This window comes from Antechinus flavipes, chromosome 4 (assembly GCF_016432865.1).
Source record: "Antechinus flavipes isolate AdamAnt ecotype Samford, QLD, Australia chromosome 4, AdamAnt_v2, whole genome shotgun sequence".
In the NCBI taxonomy this organism is placed as follows: domain Eukaryota; kingdom Metazoa; phylum Chordata; class Mammalia; order Dasyuromorphia; family Dasyuridae; genus Antechinus; species Antechinus flavipes.
This window is the reverse complement of record NC_067401.1, coordinates 65,702,954-65,724,164: the sequence shown is the minus strand read 5'-3', so window position 1 is coordinate 65,724,164 and position 21,211 is coordinate 65,702,954. Positions and strand designations below refer to the sequence as shown.

The 21,211-nt window shown below is 34.3% G+C and overlaps 1 protein-coding gene across 9 annotated transcripts in view; it reads left to right on the top strand.

Moving 5' to 3' along the window:
• The window catches only part of CDC14A (cell division cycle 14A), a 234,144-nt gene that overhangs the window by 108,841 nt on the left and 104,092 nt on the right, over positions 1–21,211 (top strand). For all 9 annotated transcript variants that reach the window (XM_051993248.1, XM_051993247.1, XM_051993245.1 and 6 more), the window contains one exon: positions 20,724–20,790. In XM_051993248.1, coding sequence (XP_051849208.1) covers positions 20,724–20,790 — 67 coding nt within the window. The remainder of the gene's footprint in view (positions 1–20,723; positions 20,791–21,211) is intronic.

Below are 21,211 nucleotides of genomic sequence, written 5' to 3'. Positions count from 1 at the left end.
TCTTTGTATTCCCAGAGCTTAGCAGAGTGCCTGGCACATCATATATATTTAATAACTGCTTGTTGACTTGACTTCATGTGGGAGTACTTGCAGAAAGAATAGTTTGCATTCATTCAAATAACTGACTTTTTAGACCAAAAACTAGAAAAAAAAATGAAGGCATTCAATGGAAACAACTCAACTTGGCCTGATTTGAACAAGTTATTGATAATGAAAAAGATAATGAATAGAAGAAAGGACAGAAACATTATTTTAATTTAATAAATAAATAAATACCATCAGTGGAATTTTTATCCACCCATATTCACAGGTTTTCTTTACAGGGACTTGTCTAGCTTAACATTCCTCCTCTTGCATCTATGCAGTTGATTTTGTTTTTCCTCCAATTGTAGGACTTTTATCTCAACTCAATTCTCTTGTTAGAATTACATAGAATGAACGGAGCATTTTTATTTTGTTTGGGTGTTTTCTACTTGTAGATGAAGTTTCAGCATCATTCATCTTTGTGATTTCAGTTCTAACTGAAAACTTCAAAAACTGAACCGAAAAAAGGCTAACTTGCCATCTTTAATTTGAATTCTCTCCTCAGTATTAGACTGTAACTTGGCCTTCTAGAAAACAAGTATTCCTTTACTTCTAGAATGAGTCAGCAAAAGCTGGAATGGCTCACCTGGTATGAATCTGGCAAAGCTTATTTTTCAGTAAGCTAACAATCCTAGAGACGCATTGTTGGCCAATTGCTGTTTCACGAGTGACAGCAGAATTCAGTAAAGAATTAGCTGGAAGTCATCTCAAAGCCCACTGAAACCATCCAGCTTCAGTAAAATGTTCAGGAATGGTTGAAGTACTTAGTACTTGAGATTTCATATGTTTACAAAAACAGTATGGAGACTATTCAGTGTTGTTCAGTATTTTAAAGTTAATAAATAATCCTGTTTCAAATTGTGGTTTGTTTGAATTTCATTTGTATTCTTTTATCTCATTGCAACTTCCTCTATGTATATTGATATATGCAGGTCAGGTCCTTGGTGCTGAAGGTGATTCAGAACTTGCTACTGGTAAACACTAGTTATTTTTGTAGTAGGAATAATATAGTGTTTCCTGAAGCAGTTTTATTTGATGGCATAGGAAATCGAATGTGGAATAAATTTTTTCTCCTTAAATAGAACAAAATAGAAATATAATTTTGGAGATATGGCCAAAATTTTTTTTTGTTTGTGAAATTAAGCTGTTAGGAGGTAAAATTTACTAAATGATCAGAATGCCATTTAGATTTAGACATAATAGGAAAAAACTATAGATTTGGATTAAAAATCTTAGATTTGCATTTTATCATTGCCCCTGTTTGTGTATGAATAGGACTAGGAATAGAATCTTTGAACTCACTGGTTCTAGGAGCTCCCCCATTTTATCTTATGTGCCATCTTAACTTAGAGCTTTAGGTGCCTACAACATTGAAACTTGCCTGGTTTTACAGGCAGAATGTCAGAGGTGAATCTTGAATCCAGGTCCAGTATCCCAGGATACCTGCATGATCTTGGGTAAATCATTTTAGTTCCCTTGGCCTGTTGTTTCTTCATCTATCAAAGAACTGGGCTTAGATGATTTCATATGGCATTTTCTGGCTAGATAGTGCATGATCCTATCAGATTATGAAGTTATCCAAAGGCTTCTTTCCTAAAACACTTTCTAGTGTTTTTGGGCTACTTGACCTTTTTGGAGAGTGTAGGAGAGGAATGGAAGGCTCAATTTTCTGATCTATAAAATGGGCATAATAATACCTTTGCTATATACCTCATAGCATTTTTGTGAATTTCAAATGAGATAAAAGTACTTTGTAAACAGACCATAAAAATGTTACCTGTGTCAGTTATTTATTATAAAACAAGTCATTCTCAGTTTCTACCCTTGTGTTATTATTTTATATTTGAATGTGTTATACACATATTTGCACAAGTGGATAAAGAGACTGCTTTTTATAGATAAACAAATTTTAGGATGTGAGCTCATCTTCTGTAGGTTCACTAAAAGACTTCTATGCTGGATGATGTGTTTTTTCTCTACTTCTTGTTCTCACATGATTTTGATTTCTTGTGTAAGCATTTTGAAAGCTTTTTCATTTTCACTCTACTTAGAGTAGTTTATTATTTTTATTTGTTAATTGAATAAAGCTAAATGATTCCTGGGTTCTAAACTGGATTCTGTAGAAATACTGGAGATGCAGTTGTAGGATGGATCTGTTCCAGAAAAGTTGAGAAATTTAATATGGGCAGATATTAATCAAGGAATCTTTTCATTTTGGATTGCAATAAATGTGTGAATTAAAAAAAAAAGTGTTTCTCAAGTGCTTACTCTGAATGTGCCAAGCATTTACTAAGAATTAGGACACAAATACAAAAAAGTTAGTCCCTTTCCTGAGTAGACATCTCAGATTCATTTTGATAAAAACTCATTATCCCCAAACTGCCTTAAATATAAATAGTTATTTAAGTAATAGGGAAGAGAAAGAGACTACAGCATTGTTGCCATTGCTTTGGTGTGCTTTTGGATATGGAAATAAGATAATATTTAATAGTATGGAGATAATAGCATTTTTATAAACTAGAGCAAGGGGGAATCTTCCAGTTTCCAAGATAGCTTTGGCTTCAATAAGTGTTCCTTAGTAGAGGTTTCATGAATTTCTATGGCTAGACCATGGATTCATTATTAGATTGACAATGTAATGTGTCTTTTTCTTTACTTATTTTAGGGGATGACTTTTGGAAATGACTTGAGTTACTTAATTGCAGAGGCTAATAAGCAGCGAAGCTGTCATTTAATAGCATATCGTAGTAGCTGTTACTCATGAATTTTTAGGCATGCCAGAATTTGTAGGTCTTTTGACAGAGACCCAAATGAGATTGACCACGTAGGAATTTATAATTAGGTGATCTGTTTTATGAACCAAGATAAATATTAGCATGTAAATTGATTGCAAAATCTATTTCTTTATATAAAATGCTGTGTATACTAATTAGTTAAAAAGTGACATTCTGAATTTTAACAAGTTTTATTTAAAATTTTATTTCATGCTTTATAATTATCCGTTATATCTTGTATATTTTCCTAATCATAAAAAATAAAATTATTCTGAATGACCTTTATCTACATTATTAAAATGTTTTAGGTGAGCTCTCTTAATTAATTCCTATGAGTAAATATGTGGCCAAACTTTGCTTATGGATTAAAAAAAAATCTTTATTAGGTTGGGAAAGTATGGAAATGCCATTTACTCCATAAAATCAATCTTAGAGATAGAATAGATCTTGGAAAACATCTTGAAGCTTGGAGAATATCTAGATCACTTTATAGATGAGAAAACTAAAGTATAGATTGGGGAATAATAGTGGGAACTCCCATTTACATAGCACTTAAAAGTTTACAAAGTTCTCTACATACATCATCATCTCATTTGCTTCAGGTCCATTGTTAGTAGTTCTGCCCTCCAAGGTCAAACAGACAAAGTTCAATCCTTTTTTCCATGTGAAAGAGTGCTAAAGAACAGGAGAACACTGTAAGACTAAAAGAGAACAGATGTCCCATTTTTCAGGAAAAGGGTAGCAAATGGAACTGCTACTTACTGGGCCAATGAGCTTGACTTTGATTCTGGACAGAATCTTAGAATCCATTATTAAATGAATGGTTAATGAACTTCTGGAAAAGGGAGTGATGATGACAAGAAGCCTTATTTGTAACAAGTTTTTTCACTTGATCTGGGGGCAGGGTAGTGGTAGTATGGGTTTGAGTGGGAGGGGAGACAAAATACATTTTTGTTCATCGAAAATAAATTTAATTAAAAAGCACATAATTTCCTTTTGCCCACTCAGCATTCCAGCCAAATTGTCTTCACAGCTGTTTTCCAAATTCAGCATTCCATCTTCCACTTTACTATCGTCACACTGGTTATCTTCTGCAATTAAAATTAACTCCCTTGTCCCATGTGCTTCTTGGAATCCTTAGGTGGATTTTCAGTGTTCTGTTCAAGTACTACCTTATATCAAAAAAGCCTTGCACTTTATTTTACCTGTCACAGTTAGAGTGTTATTTTTGATGCTATTGTAAAATTTAATAAAGATATTGATGAGATGAAAACCATTAAGAGGAGGTTGATGGCTTTTCCATTTTGTCCTGATTTTTTTTCCTTCACAATTTGGTTAATATGGAAACATGTTTAAAATGATCTTATATGTATGTATAGTTTGCTTGCCGTGTTGAGGAAAGGGAAGATAGAGAAGGGAGGGTTACAAAAATGAATGTTCATTATATGAAATTGGAAGTAGGAAAAAAGAGAAAGATGTCCAGGATTGGTTAAAAAGGCCTCAAAAACAACCGAAGGAACTAGGGCTGTTTATAGTGGAGAAGACTTAGGGGGGGACTGTAGTATCTGGCAAAACATCACAGAGTTGTAAGAGATTTCAGTGGTGCTCTATTTCAACTCACCCCCTCTCATTTCATTCCTGCAAAACAAAACAAAAATAAAATCCTTCTGAGTAAAACATGCCAGCTTATAAATCTATCCAATCTTTGCAAGGAAAGAACACTATTATTCTTGGATGTCAGGAGATCTGTGTTCAAATTCTGATTTTGATATTTATCAGTTCTATGGCCATAGGCAAATAACTTCTTTATGAGTCTTAGTTACCTCATCAACAATAGGAGGGTCATAATTTCACTTTGAATACCTCAGAAAACATATCAAGCTGTACCTGTCTAGTATTGAAATTTAATTGATCTTTTTCTGAAAACCTATATATTGTCATACACTTTTTATTTCTGTCAAAGGCACTGTCATTTTTTTTCTTGTCTCTCAGTATCATCAATTATTCCTCATTATCACAGGTCACACATATTCATAAATCTTGCTGTTTTTCCTTACATCACATAAGTTTCATCTAACTTTTCTCCCTATTCCTACAGTCACCACTTTTGTCCAGGTATTTATAGTCTCTCACCTAGTGTATGGAAAAATCCTTCTAATTTGTCTAAATATCCCTCAAGTGTTTTCTGTATTCCAATTTTATCTTCCACACAGCTGCCAAAATTATTTTCCTTAATTGTAGATCAGACCATAGCATTCTCCTCCTGCTTAGTAAAACATCAGTCATTCCTGTTCCCTGTAGATTAAAATATAAACATTTTTGTTTAGTTTTTCCAAGTCCTTTGCAACATAGCTCTTAAGTTATCTTTCCGTCTTATCATATGTTACCTCCCCTTCCTGAATCTCTAGTCCAGCCAAACAGCCCTTCTCTATGTTCCTTACATGGTACTCTATTGTCCTTCAAGTTAAATCAACAAAAATTTATAAGTGCTTACTATGTCAGGTACTATGCTAAGCTTTTCCCTTGTTTTTGTAGTAGCTGAATTGTTCCTGGAATATAATCATTCTTTAGCTCTTGATCATAACTTCTTCTTCAAGCATACCTTCCATATAAAGTCTTTTCTGATCTCTTTCTCCTTAATCATCTTGTATTTGTTGTTATTCAGTTGTTTTGATTCATGTTTTACTCTTTGTTGACCCTGTTTGGGATTTTCTTGACAATTAACTGGAGTGGTTTGCCATTTCCTTCTTCAGTTTACTTTACAGATGAGGAAACTGAAGCAAACAGGGTTAAGTGACTTACCTGATCATAAAGCTAGTGAGGCCAGATTTTAACTCGGGAAGAAAATCTTTCTGACTCTGCCCAGTCATCTAGCTGCTCTACTTTGTATTTATCTATATTTATTTTGTAAATTCTCATATATGTTGTACTTGTTTCCCTGTTAGAATGCAAGCCCCTTTTTAGAAGAGATTGTATTCATATCCTAAGGTGTATGTTGGATGAATTAATAACTTACTTTAACATTTACAAAGAACTTTCCTTACATAGTACTTGTGCAAATATTATTCCCATTTTGCAGAGGAGGAAGCAGAGGCTTTAGAGTTAAGCTAGATGTGCCATGGATAGTTTCCTGAGCTTAAGAGTCAAGAAGTCTTATCTTCCTGAGTTTGAATCTGGCTTCAGACACTTTGTAGCTGTGTAATCCTGGACATATCATTTATCCCTATTTGCCTCAGTTTTTTCATCTATAAAATGTTCCAGAAAAGGAAATAGCAAACTACTCCAGTATTTTTGCCAAGAAAACTCCAAATGGGTCAGGAAGTATTAGAGTTAAGCCCCATGTTTGAAGTGTCTGCACATAGTATTCCCAACTCCAACATCTACACTCCATGCATTGCAACAGATTGATTTGCACAGCATTTTTATTGCCTACTTTACAAGTTTGTTGTGAAGAAAGCTCTTTTGTAAACATTTAAGCACTATGGAAATATGAGTTCTTTATATTATTTGCTTTGATAATTTACCCAGAACTCATATGGATCCACAGAAGCAAAAGAATGGTGAATCACTGTGATTACATGAAGTGATGGACATCAGAATTCAAGGAAATGCTATATTTGTAACTAGAACCCTGGCATTCAAGTCCTAGCTATATCACCCTCTATGTAATCTTTAGAAAATCACACTCAGTTAATAAGCATTTATCAAATGTGCCTGATATCCCTCTTGGTTTCTGTTTCCTCATCTATAAAACGTGAGTAGGTTGTTCTTAATATATTCTAAAAAATAACTTGCAGTTTGAAATCTATGATCATACTATGAGAACCCAAGCTGTTTATAATATTAGTCAATCAAGCGTTTAGTAAGGGCAATCTATGTATCAGTGTTGTTCTAAGTTCTGGGCACACACAGAAAAAACCCAAATAACTCACTCTTAGGGAACTTGTATTGTTAGGAAAAACATATACAGAAAATAAATATAAAAACAAGTGCAAGACAATTTCTGGAGGTAGGAGTTACTAGCTGCTAGGAGGATTAGGAAAAGCTTCATGTTCAAGGTGGCCTCTGATCTGAGTTTTGGAGGATGCTGTGAGTTCTGAAAAGGGGAAGTAGAAACAAAGTACACTATAAAATGGAAGAGGAGAAAGGGAGAGAGAGAGAAAGAAAGACAGAGACACAAAGAGAAAAAGAAAAAGAGAGATAAAGAGACAGAGACAGAGAAAGAGATACACATAGACAGAGACAGAGACAGAGTCAGAGATACAGAGAAAGTGGAAATGGAATTTTTTATGAAGCACAGCAAGTAGGTCAGTTTGACCAGAATGAGGAATGCAATGAAGAAGGAGGAGGAGGAGTAAAAGGCGAAAAGTGGGCTAGAAGTTGAAGATGATGGGCTTTAAATGTCAAACAGAAAAGTCAGTATTTGGATTTAGATAGAACTATGATTTAGGTATATTTCATTGACAGCATAGATTGGAAGGAGACATGGTCATACTAATGAGGAATCTATTGCAAATATCCAGCTGAGAGGTGATGAGGGTTCTAGGATAGAGATTGTGTAATGTAGAAGACAAGGAGGTAAAATGATTTGAAGATGTAGAATTAATAAGATTTGGTAATTGATTGGATGTGAGCGCATAAGGGAGCATGAAGAGAGCTCTGGAGAGAGACATAGGATTGAATATATTGATTTGGGAATGATCTGCATTCTGTAATTCTTTCCTAGTCCAATTTTGTGTATTTTAAGCATGATACTTCTTTTCTTAGGTATTTTCCAATTTTGAACAATGGTCATGCTAATGAAGTTTGAATATTTTCTAAAGTACTTCTATACAAATGTTATCATCTTTTACTTTTATCATCTGATTTTAGTTTTTATATCATTGTTTCATTTGACCTAATTAAAATTTTTTTCTGATAATTTTTTTAAACATTTATTTTTTTAATTTTTAATTTCAAAAACTTTCTCTTCTTTCCATGTTCCCTCATTTAAAAAAAAGCAAGCTATTTGAAATAGGTTGTATGTATGCAAATCATACATTGGTGTAGTTTCTTAATGTTGTTATTCATCTATCAAGAAACATTCAAATGTATGTTTCATTCAAAATATGGACAGAAAAATTTTGATTCTTAGATTCCCCTTATTTGAAGAAAGCCTCGGATAAGTTTCTAAACATACTTTCTGGAAACATTGGGAAAATGCCCATAAGTCATATAAATATCTCTACTTAAGGAGAATGCCAAATTATGTTAACAATTAGTGCTATTTGAAATACAACTCCAAAGACTAGTAGATGATACCAATGGCAGACTCAAATAGAAATTTGGGACCATTAAACCAAATATAGAGAATCCTTCTGTTCTGAGTAAACTACAAATTAATATTATCTATATTTACTGTATTTTTCCCCCAAATGTGTTTTAATAACATTTGGCTTTACTGTTCCATATATATGTCACTTCTGGATAAGACCATATCCCTTCAGTAGTTAATGATTCCCCACTATTACTTTAGCAGCTTAAGTGTGAGATCAAATGAACTTAATTTGGTTATTCTGAAAGTATCTGTGACAAAAGTATAAGTATATTGACATCAGGTCTATGCTAGGCCCTATACTGAAAATCCTCTATGTTGAAATGATAGGATTTGTAGTAAATGCTGATCATTTCAAATCTTCCTTTTCCTGGTGAAAATGCTCCTTATTTTGTAATTTTATATTCATCTTGTTAGTTTTTCTTACTTTTGTTCACAAACCATTTCTGGTTGTTTTTTCTAAGTGGTGAGTTTTTGTTCTAACTGAATAAACCCTTTTATATATCCCCTCACCCCGAATTATTGATATATAAATTTTAATGTTGAGTTTGGAGTAGTTTTATGGGATTATCAACTTTTTTTTTTAAGCCATAGAAAGACTGAGAGAATTTTTAAGATGCTAAATGTCAGTAAATTGGATTGTACTTAGTGACATCTTAATTTGGATATCTTTAGTTAGGAACATAGTTCAGCAGAAGGAAATTATAGTCTTTCTGTTTGTTTTAAGGGTTTACAAAACTAGGTTTAGTCTTTAGCAAATATCAGTGATTAGAAAACTTGAGATTTAGATCCAGCCTAACAACCATAATTAGTGTTAACATGGCATCTAGTAAACAATCTAATATATAACAAAATTTTAATGAATGATACTAGCTATGAAAATTATTTATCTAATCAAACTGACACTATCTTAGGCTGCATTAATAGATGTATATCTAGGGCAAAAGAGGTCATAATTCTGCTCCATTTTTCATTGGTGAGACCATATCTCTGTTCAGTTCTAGGAATCATACTTAAGAGATATTGGTAGAAGGAGATCATTATATACCTCAACAATGATACTGTTTGAGGATGTATTCTGATGGAAGTGGATCTCTTCGATAAAGAGAGCCTTAATTGATCAAAGATGGACAGAAGCAGCTACACCCAGAGAAAGAACACTGGAAATGAATATAAACTGCTTGCATTTATGTTTTTCCTCCCGGGTTATTTATACCTTCTGAATCCAATTCTCCCTGTGCAACAAGAAAACTGTTTGGTTCTGCACACATATATTGTATCCAGGATATACTGCAACCCATTCAACATGTAAAGGACTCTTGCCATCTCGGGGAAGGGGTGGAGGGAGGGAGGGGTAAAATCGGAACAGAAATGAATGCAAGGGATAATGCTGTAAAAATTACCCTGGCATGCGTTCTATCAATAAAAAATTATTTTAAAAAAAAGAGAGATATTGGTAGAATATAGAATGTCCAAAAGAAAATGACCAAGATGATGAGGGAACTTGAAACTTTCTTACACTCAGTATGGTTGAAGGAATTGTATCTATATAGCCTAGAGAGAAGAAGACTTGTGGTTAGAAAGGATAATGATAGATGGACAATATAATTATCTGCAGATTTTGGAAAGATTCCATGTTGGAGACAAATAGATTTATTTTAAATAGCTCCAGAAGAAAGAAATGAGAAAATGTTTTCAAGTTTTAGAAAGATAGATTGAGATTTAACTGAATTTAGGATGAACTTTTTAACATGTCCCTGAACATAATAAGCTGTTTTGTGGGGTACTAAGTTTCTTATTACTAGAAGTGTTCAAAAAAAGACTTCATCCCCTAGCGTAAGTATGCCATAGACAGATCTTATGTATGGTATAAAAGATTATATCTGAATATCTCCAATGTTGTTCCAACTTTGAGATATTAGGAAACTTTAATATTAATATAAGCTTCATGTGATAGATCTTATATACCTAATTATCCTTTTCTCCAGTTTAAAAGCATTAACATTTTGTTGTGTCCTAATATATACTGCATTTCTTTCAAAAGCCATTTTAAACAGTTGTTTTCAAATAACCTTTTTTGTTTTTTTAGTGACACAGGAATTTAGATGGCATTAAAAAAAACCTTTGAGATTAGATCTAAATATTGGAAATATGGCTGCCTATATTTGTTTCAGTTGACTTTGAAGTTAGGTTAATTATTTGGAAACATTTTTATTAAACTGCTTTAATGAGTTTGTATTTGAATGATAGACTAAGATGCTGTTGAAATTTGGTAACATTAATGTTTCATATTCTTTTATACTTAGCTATGCATACAACTTCACATTTCATGGCATATGATTTAATTAACATTAATATGATAATTTATCTCTGTTAACTTCATTAAACCTCTCTTCTTTGATTATCTAGGAGTTTTTTAGGACTCTCCTTCTCTTTGTCTTTTTCTTCTCATGGCTTGAGGATAGTTAAGAGAAGGATAATAGACTTTTTTCTCCCCAAATGCATGTTGGTCTGTATTTTATTCTGGCTCCATACAAATCTGTACTATTGCTAGTGTTTAAAACATTGTTGCTGTCCTTGCCTGACTTTCCTGAACCCTAATACTTGATAAGTAATTTTAAAAATTGCCCATAAGTCTACAGAGTTAATTTTACAAACTCAGAGCATGAAACATTTAATTTAGAGCAGGAGAGACCCATTAAATTCTAAAGTACTACTGAGCAGCCCAAGTGGGTTGTCAAGAATTCTTTGCTGATAGACATGGGCTATGAAGTGTTATTGTCTAAAATCACAAGTAATGTATCTTATAGGAACTTTCTGTATTGTAATGCTGTTGAACAACATGCATGATTGTGGAATTGTAGTGACTTGTGGAATATAGTCTGAGTTCCTATTGTTACCTGGGAATATTTACTAAAAAATAAATAATTCTTCCTCAAAATTCAATCATCTGATTCTCTCCTGAATTTAATTTTATCATTTGAAAAAAAGGCAAAGTGTAAGTCAGAATGAATAGCATTGAAAATGTTCTTCAGTTGATAAGGTTGGGTTCCCTAGAAACCTAAGGATTTTCCTGAATTTTTATTAATTTTTAACTCTTACAGAAACAACTGCTTAAGTATATTACAGAATTATTATATCTGAATTGGAAGACAGCTTAGGAATGTCTAGTCCACCCTATATGTACTTTCCTTGCCATGTCAAAATGTTTCCTTACTCTATTCCATTCTTTACTCAGATATCTTGTCAAGTCTGATCATGTCATCTTCCAATGGCTATTACTTCCAAGATTAAATATAAAACTTTTTATTTAGCAATCAAAGCCTTTCATAACTTGGCTTCCTTTTGTTACTCTTTACTCATCTACTCTGCACTTAATTCCATCATACAGTACACGCTTAATAAATACTTGTTTTCTTCCTGATCCCCCTTACTTTTATTGCCATCCATTTTGTTGATTGTTTGTAATGTGTCTTATATATTGCTTGTTTGGATCTGGCTGTTTGTATATTGTCTCCTGACAGCAAGCTCCTTGAGAGCAGATTCTTTTGCCTTTTTTCGTCCTCAGTGCTTTGCACATTGCCTGTCACATAGTAATAAATGCTTAATGACTGTTTATTGACTGACTAGTCATCTATTCTTCATCTGTTACCATCTCTTTGAAGATCTGTAATAAAGGAAAGGATTGAGAGTAAAGCACACCCCCGACGCAGTCCATTATAATTTTCAATAGCTCTATGTCCTTATTCATTGTTCCCATGTCCTCATCTGTCCTAATACTAACCCACATTTATATAATGCTTTGAGGTTTTCACATTACTTTTTTAAAAAAATTCAGTGGGATTAAGCAAAACTATAACTGTATTTTACATTTGAATGTAGTTCACAGACAATTTGTTCAAGGTCACATAGATGGTAAGTAACATAGCTGAAGCTGGAATCTACAATTCCCAGCTCTTTCTGTCTCATTGCAGAATGTCAGGATAGTGGCAGAGATTTTGACCAATAAGAACACATTTTAAGTTCTAAGCTAAAATTGACAAAAATTGGTTGTCTTTTCCTCTTGCCCCTTCCCTCTGCTAATTTACCCATAAATTTTGACTACTCTTGACTCAACAAATGTCATAAGGCCCATTTAGCATGGCAGTGCTGCCTGTGGTCATGCCTTTTCAAATTCATTGCATTATGCAAGTGTTCTCTTTTAGAATACTGTTATTGATAATAAAATTTAGATTATGGCATCTACTTTAGTTCCCTATCCCTTTTCTCTCTGTATTTTGATTTAAGTAAATGGAGATGTTGCATTGAATCAGCTCACTTGGCTTATTGAAAAAAGTATTATTTTTTGTAGGCACAACAATGAAGGAGGCTGCGCTTGTCTTCTTTGGTTATAACACTAAAAATAAGAATCTGCTGCTTTTTCTCAGTAGGTTGTACAAAAAGGGGATAAAAACTTAACATAATCAAGAAACATTTGAAACTGACTGTTAATTACTGGACCAAAATATAAGCAGGTGGGATGGATAATGTAAATTATAAGATTGATTTTGATACAATTAGCAAGTGTTTTACAACTGGAAAAAGGTATCTTTGCGATCAAGAACTTTAGCTTTCATTTTTTTGGATGAGAAAATTCAGGGTGGTAACATACCTACTCAGTGACACAATTAAAACCAGAACTGGGTTTCCTGATACCTTACTTAGTATGCTTTCAGTTGGAGCATACTGCCCAGGGGAGCATCTGAAAGCTTACATTTTTATTTAAACTTTTTTCTTCTGATGTGGAGCAGAAATTTAATGAAACTGTCCTTTCTTGAGCCTATCCCATTCCCAACGCCAAATTCCTAGGGGCTATATTTTTAGAATATCTACAAGTATAGTCAACTCTTCCTATCTCTATTATGTAGACATAATTCACATGCAAGTTTGTTCTTGATTAGGACCTACCCTGCATCCTTCCTAACAACCTAGATTCTGCCCTTACTTCCCCTCATCTTCTGACCTTTCAAAAGCCCCTACAATCTCAATCCATGGTTAAATATAAATGAAAATTTTCTTTTTTTAAAAATTACATTTATAAAGTCAAAACACTTCTTCATTTGCCCATCAAATTCAGAATAATATTTTCATCTAGCAGTCATATATTGAGTAGCAATTATTATATCCAAGATTTTACATGATACTGAGAATGATACATAAATGAATGAGACAGTATTTGCTAATAAGGAGACTTAGATTTCAATTAGGAAAATTAGATGTGTATACTTATTCTGATATTTCAAAGGATCTTTGATTTTACTGGTGTGGTAAAAACCTTTATACTGTCGGTATGTTAGTCAATTAACAAATATCTAGTAAGCATTTACTGTATGTTAGGCACTGTGCTAAAATTAGAGATAAAAAGAAAGGCAAAAGATAGCCCCTTCTCTCTCTCCCCTGTTCCTTTCTCTAAGATAGCAGGTAATCCGATATAAGTTAAACATGTGCAATTCTTCCAAACATATTTCCATATTCATAATGCTGCACAAGAAAAATCAGATCAAAAAGGAAAAAAACACAAGAAAGAAAAAAATAAGCAAACAACAAAAAAGTGAAAATATTATGCTTTTATCCACATTTAGCTATCATAGTTCTCTCTCTGGATGACAGATGGCACTTTTCATCACAAGTCACTTGGAATTGGCACAGATAGTTATTTTAAAAAAGGTATTTGATTAAATGAACTCTGACCCTAAAATATTATGCTTCTGTGGGAAAAGAGAGGGCATGTTTGGGGATGATGAATATCCTGATTTGGGGAGAGCATATAGATGAAAGATCATATAAATGTATAGAGAAGAGCAGGAGAGAGATATGAAGTCTTTGTCAAGATTATGGATGGAAAATAAGTAATATGAACATTTCTCTCAGTGACTTTATTATCTTATCTGCTAAGACATAAATGTGAAAAATTCAATAATAATAGATTCTTTAATTTCAAAAACTGGATGGAATATCAAAAGTCATAATGTGATTAATCGCTCAAATGAATTGTTCAAACATTACAAGTTCAGAGGAAAGAGAATTGATTTTATTATCTGTAGTCTTGGTGTTTTAGTGGTTAGAAGTTATTTATTGTGGGATAGGAGATTGTGCTTCTAGCTTTACTTCAGCTCTCCTCCCTGACCTGAAACTCCAAACCCACTCCTGCAAGTGCTGGCAGCCAGTAGCTTCCCTGCTCCTCTGCTTCAGCACTTAAGGGTATGCTGGTATTTTCTCACCCAGAGCCACGTCTCTGTGCTGGATCTAGTGTTCCTAATCAGCTGAGGTTTCCTCAATCTTTCCAGACTCAGACAACTCTCCCCTCCCCCCCCCCCCACCCCCCCCACCCCCCCCACCCCCCCCACCCCCGGAAAAAAACAAAACAAAACAAACTACTCCTGTTGTCTGGGAGGTGAAAGTTTCTATGGCTGCAGCCAAGCCCGACTTGCTCCAGGACTCCTCATTGAATTTGTGAGGCGCTAGCCCAGAGGTGTTTGTACCAGTTAATATCCAGCCTGGGGGCTTTCTTTGGATCTTGCATTGTACCAGGAGAACCCCTGTTCTACCCTAAATTTTCTTGATTTTTCACATCTATGCTCATCCTGAGGTGCAAATTTTTTCTGTTTATGGGAGAAATTTACCAACCTACTCCACCATCTTCCCAATCCTCCTCTTAGCATTTATTTATCTGTAACTGCCCAGATTTAGATTTGATTTCTGGGGAGGGAAAGCTATTTATGCCAACAACTTTCTAAAGTTTGCCTCAATAGGCTGAAAGTCTTTCTGAAGGATGGGTGTGTGTGTGTGTGTGTGTGTGTGTAAAACTGTGTTCTTTTTTGATCCACAAATTCTGTCCCCTTCGATTCCTGGTCTCCCAGGCTATGTGGAGTCTAAGAGAGCTTCTCAGACTGGGCCATTTCTATGGCAAATCACCCCCACTGGACCATCATTCAAATTCAGGCTGAAAAAGCCTTCAAAGTAATTTCAATTGGGAGATCCTGATCTGATCAGCTCAAGCTGCCCCCAGGCCCCTCTCCCCCTAGGATCTGCTCATAAAATAGGTTTCTGCTCTTTCATTTCTTTGCAGAATGTCCAAAGTAGTATGCTTTGCCTCTTTGGCATAGCTGCCAGGACTCCTGCCTGCTAAGAAGGCATTCTCTTCTCAGTACCAGCCTCCATTTCCTAATAGGACTTTGCCACTAGGAAATCTGTCTCTTAGTAAAGCTGACTTCTCATATAACAATAAACTTCCATTTTTGCCACCTAAAACTCTTGGGGTTCATGAAGTCTTTCTTGAAGGACCTGTGCTGACCAAAAGGGGATTCCCACAATTCTGGCTGCCACTAGAATCCCATCATTTTCTCCTATACTTCAAACAAAATAGCCCTTTGCCTTTCTCATATTCACATGTATCCAATGTATATTGTGTATGTTTATCATGTTTTTGTTTTTGTAATTGTGGACAATATTTATTTTCTCTAATCCACACCATTCTGTTAGAGTGTAAAGTTCTTTGAGATAGGGACTGTATCTTATTTATTTTTGTGGCTTTCCCATTTTATATTTTATATATTTCCTTGAATAAAGCCTTTTTTTGGGTACATGGTTTAGATACTTTAATATGGGTTGGATTTTGGATATACATAAGATAATAATAATAATAGTGAGCATTTATATAGCACATCCAAGTATGCAAAATACTTTACAGAAGTTTTTTCATCAGATCCTCCTAACAATCCTGTGAAATAGGTGGTGTTATTATTTCCATTTTACAAATGAGTGAAGTTAAGTGACTTGCCTAGAATCACACAGCCAATGTCTGAGGCAGGATTCAGACTCTCACATCTCCATCTCATATTTCTAGTCCAGCACTCTAGCCTAATGAATGTCTAAATGAAAAGAATAAATTGGAGAAAAGTAAAGGATAGAGAAAAATTGAAAAATTGAAATTGTTCTAAGAACCCAAGAGGAAAAGGAGGTTTCTTCCTTGGACAATGTATTCTAACTTGGAAAAGAAACGACAAATTTTAATAACATAACTTTTGATACCTCCTAGACATCTTATTCAAATGAGTCCTGAGGGTTTTAAAACATCTTAAAATTGATGGCATCTAATAAATGTGAACTCTTTGAGAAAGAGGGACTGTATTTTGCCTCTTTTTGTATTTTCAGCAATTAGCATAATGCCTGGCACATAGTAAGTGTTTAATAAATGTTTATTGTTTGTTAATTTATTGAAGGGAAAGGGAAAGTAAAGTTTCTCTTTTGATTAGAAGCTACTCTGTTTCCTGAAGTTTTTCTTTTAAATACATCAGGAATAATTTCCAAACACCATAGCCTTTGTTAATGAGGCATATATTCCAAAAATCTAATTAAGACCCATTTTTTATTGCTGAGGTTTTTTTAATTGCATTTTTGAAAGCCATAAGATTGCACTGCTGTTGAAGGAAATATTGCTTGGAATTTGTAGAAATTTTTGATCAAATTGCAACATTTGAATTATAAGAGATCTGAGAGTCCATTTAATCCAAGCCATACCTGACCAAGAATCCATTGACACCATTCTAAATCCACTTCATTTTATTGTGTCAAGTGATTATTATGTACATAGCACCATGATAGATGCTAAGGAAATGATGTTATAAAGACAAGAATGAAAACATGTCTTTTATCCTCAAGGAACTTAAGTTCTTTTGGGGGAATCACATATGAGCAAATGAATAAAGATAATTCAAAAAAAGAAAAGAGCATATTTAACTGAAGGTTTAATAAAAAGTTCCACAGAGAATGTGATGACTGGATTGAGCCTTGAAGGGACTCTCAGATTTTTGATAGTCAGAAGTAAGAAGGGATATATATGTTCCAGACATCAGGAACAACAGCACAGAGGCAAGAATTTAAATACTGAGCTTACCACAAGTTTGACAGTTTAGCTGGAGCATAGAATATGTGAAGGAAATTAATGTGAAATAAGTATGTGATTGTATGTAGTAGAGCCTTCAATGCTGAGTTTGATAGTGGCAGTATTTTGGTGACAATAGGGAGCTCTACTGAATATTCTTGTCTTCTATGAATGTCTTCTGAATAAGATTTTTTAAGTCACAGAATTTATAGCTTGAAGATTCTTTTGATAATTTTTTTTGGAAGAAGGATTAGGGAAGGAAAGGACTGGAAAGAGGAAAATTAATTTGAATGTGTTTGCAATAATCTATACAAGAGGTTATGAGGGCCTTACCTTGGGTGTTTGTCATATGAGTAGTGAGAAAAGAAAATGAATGCAAGAGATGTTACAAGACTTGGCAATTTCTTGAACTTTGAGGATTGGAGAGAAGAATTAGCGGCAAGTCTGAGATTACAAACCTGTTTGACTAGAAGAATAAAGATACTCTCAATTGAAATAAGGAACTTTGAAGGAGAGGTGAGTTCAGAGGTGAAGATGAGTTCCATGAAATTTTAGAGTTCAGAAGGTTGTCAGGGGTTATCTAACCCAACCCAAACCTGAAAAAAACTTTCACAGCATACCAAATAAATGATCATCCAGTTCCTAGTTAAAGCTCTCTAATAAAGAGGAACTTATTATCTTCTAGGCAATTCATCCCACTTTTATTTAACTTTTGATTGTTGGGAAGCTTATTCTGACACTGACACTTCCATCTTTAGTCTAATCCACTGAGGAATGTGCCTCTCTCCATTCTAGTACATTCTCCATTAAACTGTCAAAGTGATTTAAAGGGCAGGGCTCTCTCTCCATTCCCCTATTCAGTAAACTCCAGTGGTTCCCTATCACCTCCTCCTGGATCAAATATAAAATAATCTGTGTGGCATTAAAAATTTTTCATAATCCAACCTCTTCCTATCTTTCCCATCTCTTCCACATTAGTCTTTCTATATACTCTATGATCCATGATAAATGGCCTCCTTGCTGTTCCTCAAACAAGACCTGCTACCTCCTAGTTCTGTGCATTTTCACTGGATATCTCCCATGCTTGGAATTCTTTCCCTTTAATCTCTATCTCCTAGTCCCTTTGGGCTCCCCATGTCCCAGCTAAAGTGCCACCTTTTACAAGAATTTGAACCAATTCTCTTAAGTGCCTTCTCTCGTAAATATCTCTAATTTATCCTCTAATTATCTTGTTTGTACATAGTTGTTTTCAATATCTCTCTCCCATCAGAGCTTCTTGAGAGTAGGAACTGTTTTTTGTCTTTTTCCTCTGTTCTCAGTGCTTTGTATAGAGTCTAGCACATAGTGGGTACTTGTCGATTAATGTGAAGGGACACAGGAAAAGGAACATACTTTTTTGTTTGTTTTTTAATTTTTTAATTTTTTTGGGGAGGGAACAAACATTTTTAAGTACCATCTTGAACTAGACATTGTGATAAGATCTTTACAAGTAATATCTTATTATTTCTACCCTAAAGGTGGAGTTGAGGGGGCAGAACATTCAGTACAAAAGCATGGAGATGGGAGATAATGTTTTGTTTTGTTTTTTGTTTAGTTTTGTTTGTTTTAGGAAAACACGTGATTAGTGGTTAAAGAACCATCAAAGGAGACTGAAATGGAGAGGTGTGTGTGTGTGTGTGGGGAGTTAGCAAATAGTCTCAAAGAGTACAGAAAGATAAAGAAAGATGATGATTGAGAAAAATCCATTGGATTTGGCAATTATTAGGTCATCAATAATCTCAGCAAGAATATTTTCAGTAGAGAAATAATAGAAATCAGATTGCAAGAGACTGAAAAGTGAGTAAGGGCTAAACGATTTAAGATGATGAATTTAGGTGCCCTGTTATTCTTGGAGTATTTTGGTATATTTATAAGAAGAATTTCCCTTTTGAGGAGTACCTTCAAGGCTCAGTTTTGCTTTATCACTAAGTCGAATGCTTCCTTAAAAACAAACAACATATTTTCATATTCTCTACACTTCTACATTTAGCTGTCTGACTAGTCAATGGAAAAATCACCTGTTAAAACCATTCTTAGGTTTTTATTGAAAATGGTTTTGATACATGTGGGTACTTGAAAAGATCTTATAGAGAATGTCACATGTATCTGAATTTGCAAGTGTTCGTAGTTGCTAAAACTGGATTTATAATTTGACCAAGAGTCATCAAATCATCATAAGTAGACCTATAATTAGGTGGAGCCCATAACTTCTTGACCATTTTTTCTTCTAGTTTTTCCTTCTGGATCCAAGGATAATTTCTTTTCTACATGTTAAAGGCCAGGCTCTCCCATTGCATCCAAGGCTATCTCCTGATGGCCTGATCTATATCTTGCCCCTGGACCCAGATGACTGGGGAGGAAAAAATCATGACTTTGCAATAGCCCTCCCTTATTTAAATCCAATTCACTTTCATATCATAGCATCATCTGCCTATTGTCATGGTCCTCTTTGCCAAAAACAACTACAGATCCTTGGATACTTGGAGTTAGTGAGCCTATTCCACCCATTGTTTTCCCCTTTAGGCTGTAACCTCCCTCAGTTCCTCCACTGGTCTTCTTAAGTAGTGTGATTTCCAAATCCTACTCCATGGTTCTTCCCTCCTGAACACTTTATCTGTCTTGTACTTGGATCGGATCCAGAGTCAAATGAAATTACTATGGGTTCGAAAATGCACTCTCTCTGTTATGTCGATGAAGGAAATGAGTTGCTGGGGTTAAAAAAAAAAAAAGATGTTGCTTGTCTCCTTTCTCATTCTTGGCATCCAGAAACTGGTAAAGATAATTTTACTCCAGGCCAAAAATGGCCCTTTCTATCTTCTAGCTCAGACTTAATGGTATTTTCGGGAATAAAATTCTACTCCATGGAATTGATACCGAACACTATAGAAATAGAACATTTAAATGACTGTTAGTAGTAGATTTCTTTCTTTCTTGATGTTTGAGTGCTTCTGACTGACCGTCAGTGATCACCTATTTCCTTCCCTACCTTCTCCATATTTAAATGTCTCTTCAATAAGAGTAAGACTCTTTCAAGGATCCATAGGATTTATAGCTGGAGAAGAATGGAAAGGGCCTGGCTTTAGTTTCTGAGAGCCTGGGTCCAAATGGCAGCTCTGCCACTGTGTGCAGGTCAAATTACTTCCTTTCCTTTAGCCTCAGCTTCCTTCTCTGTACAATGTGGCAGTTCCTTCCAGGTCTAGGACTTCTATCCTAATGAAGTAGCCTAAATATCATCTTGCCTCATTATATAGATGAAGAAGCTGTAATCAGAGAAATAATTTGCTTAAAGTCAGGATGCAAACTTTGGTCAAACTAATGATTCTGAATTGAGGACTTTTTCTATTTAAACACATTGCTTCCTCAAGGGAAAAAAAAACCTTCATCTAAATATGGATGACAGAGAATTGATTCAATTTCAAAACAGAAATCTTGGACTTTGGAACTTACCTAGCAGCATCTCTTCTCTTAAAGAAAACTCCTATATTCATAAAATATGAACAGGAATAAATATCTATTTTTAAGTGTTGTGCATTTTCTTCTTCAAATCTTCTAAATGTATGATTAATATCCATTTTATTTATATTTATAGGGATGCTTCCTTCGGAAATTGTACATACAATCTCACAATCCTGGACTGTTTGCAGGGAATCAGGAAGGTAATAACAACACTCATTGCAATTAAATGGTTGATATAGAATAATTTAAAATTTAAAAATACAAAAAATAATTAAGTTTCAGCATGTGGAAAGAATGAAAATAACAAACTTGTTTACATTGGGGGGGCAAGTGGGGGGGAGAAAGTCTTCCTTTAATAGACAGATTTAGCAAGTGGCAGGAATTTTTCTAGTTATACAGTGTTAGCATTTGTACAAGTCAGAGAGGAATCTTTAAACATTTAATTTCCCCTAGCTATCCATGCTACCATGATTGGTTGAATGCTATCCATGAACATATAAAAGAAGTAGAAGACCAAGCTTGGCCTTAGGATTTATTACCTTTGTCTTCTCTATTTCATGATATATGGAAACTACAGAACTATAGGCTGTTAGAGATGGAAGGAATCTTTTGAAATAATTT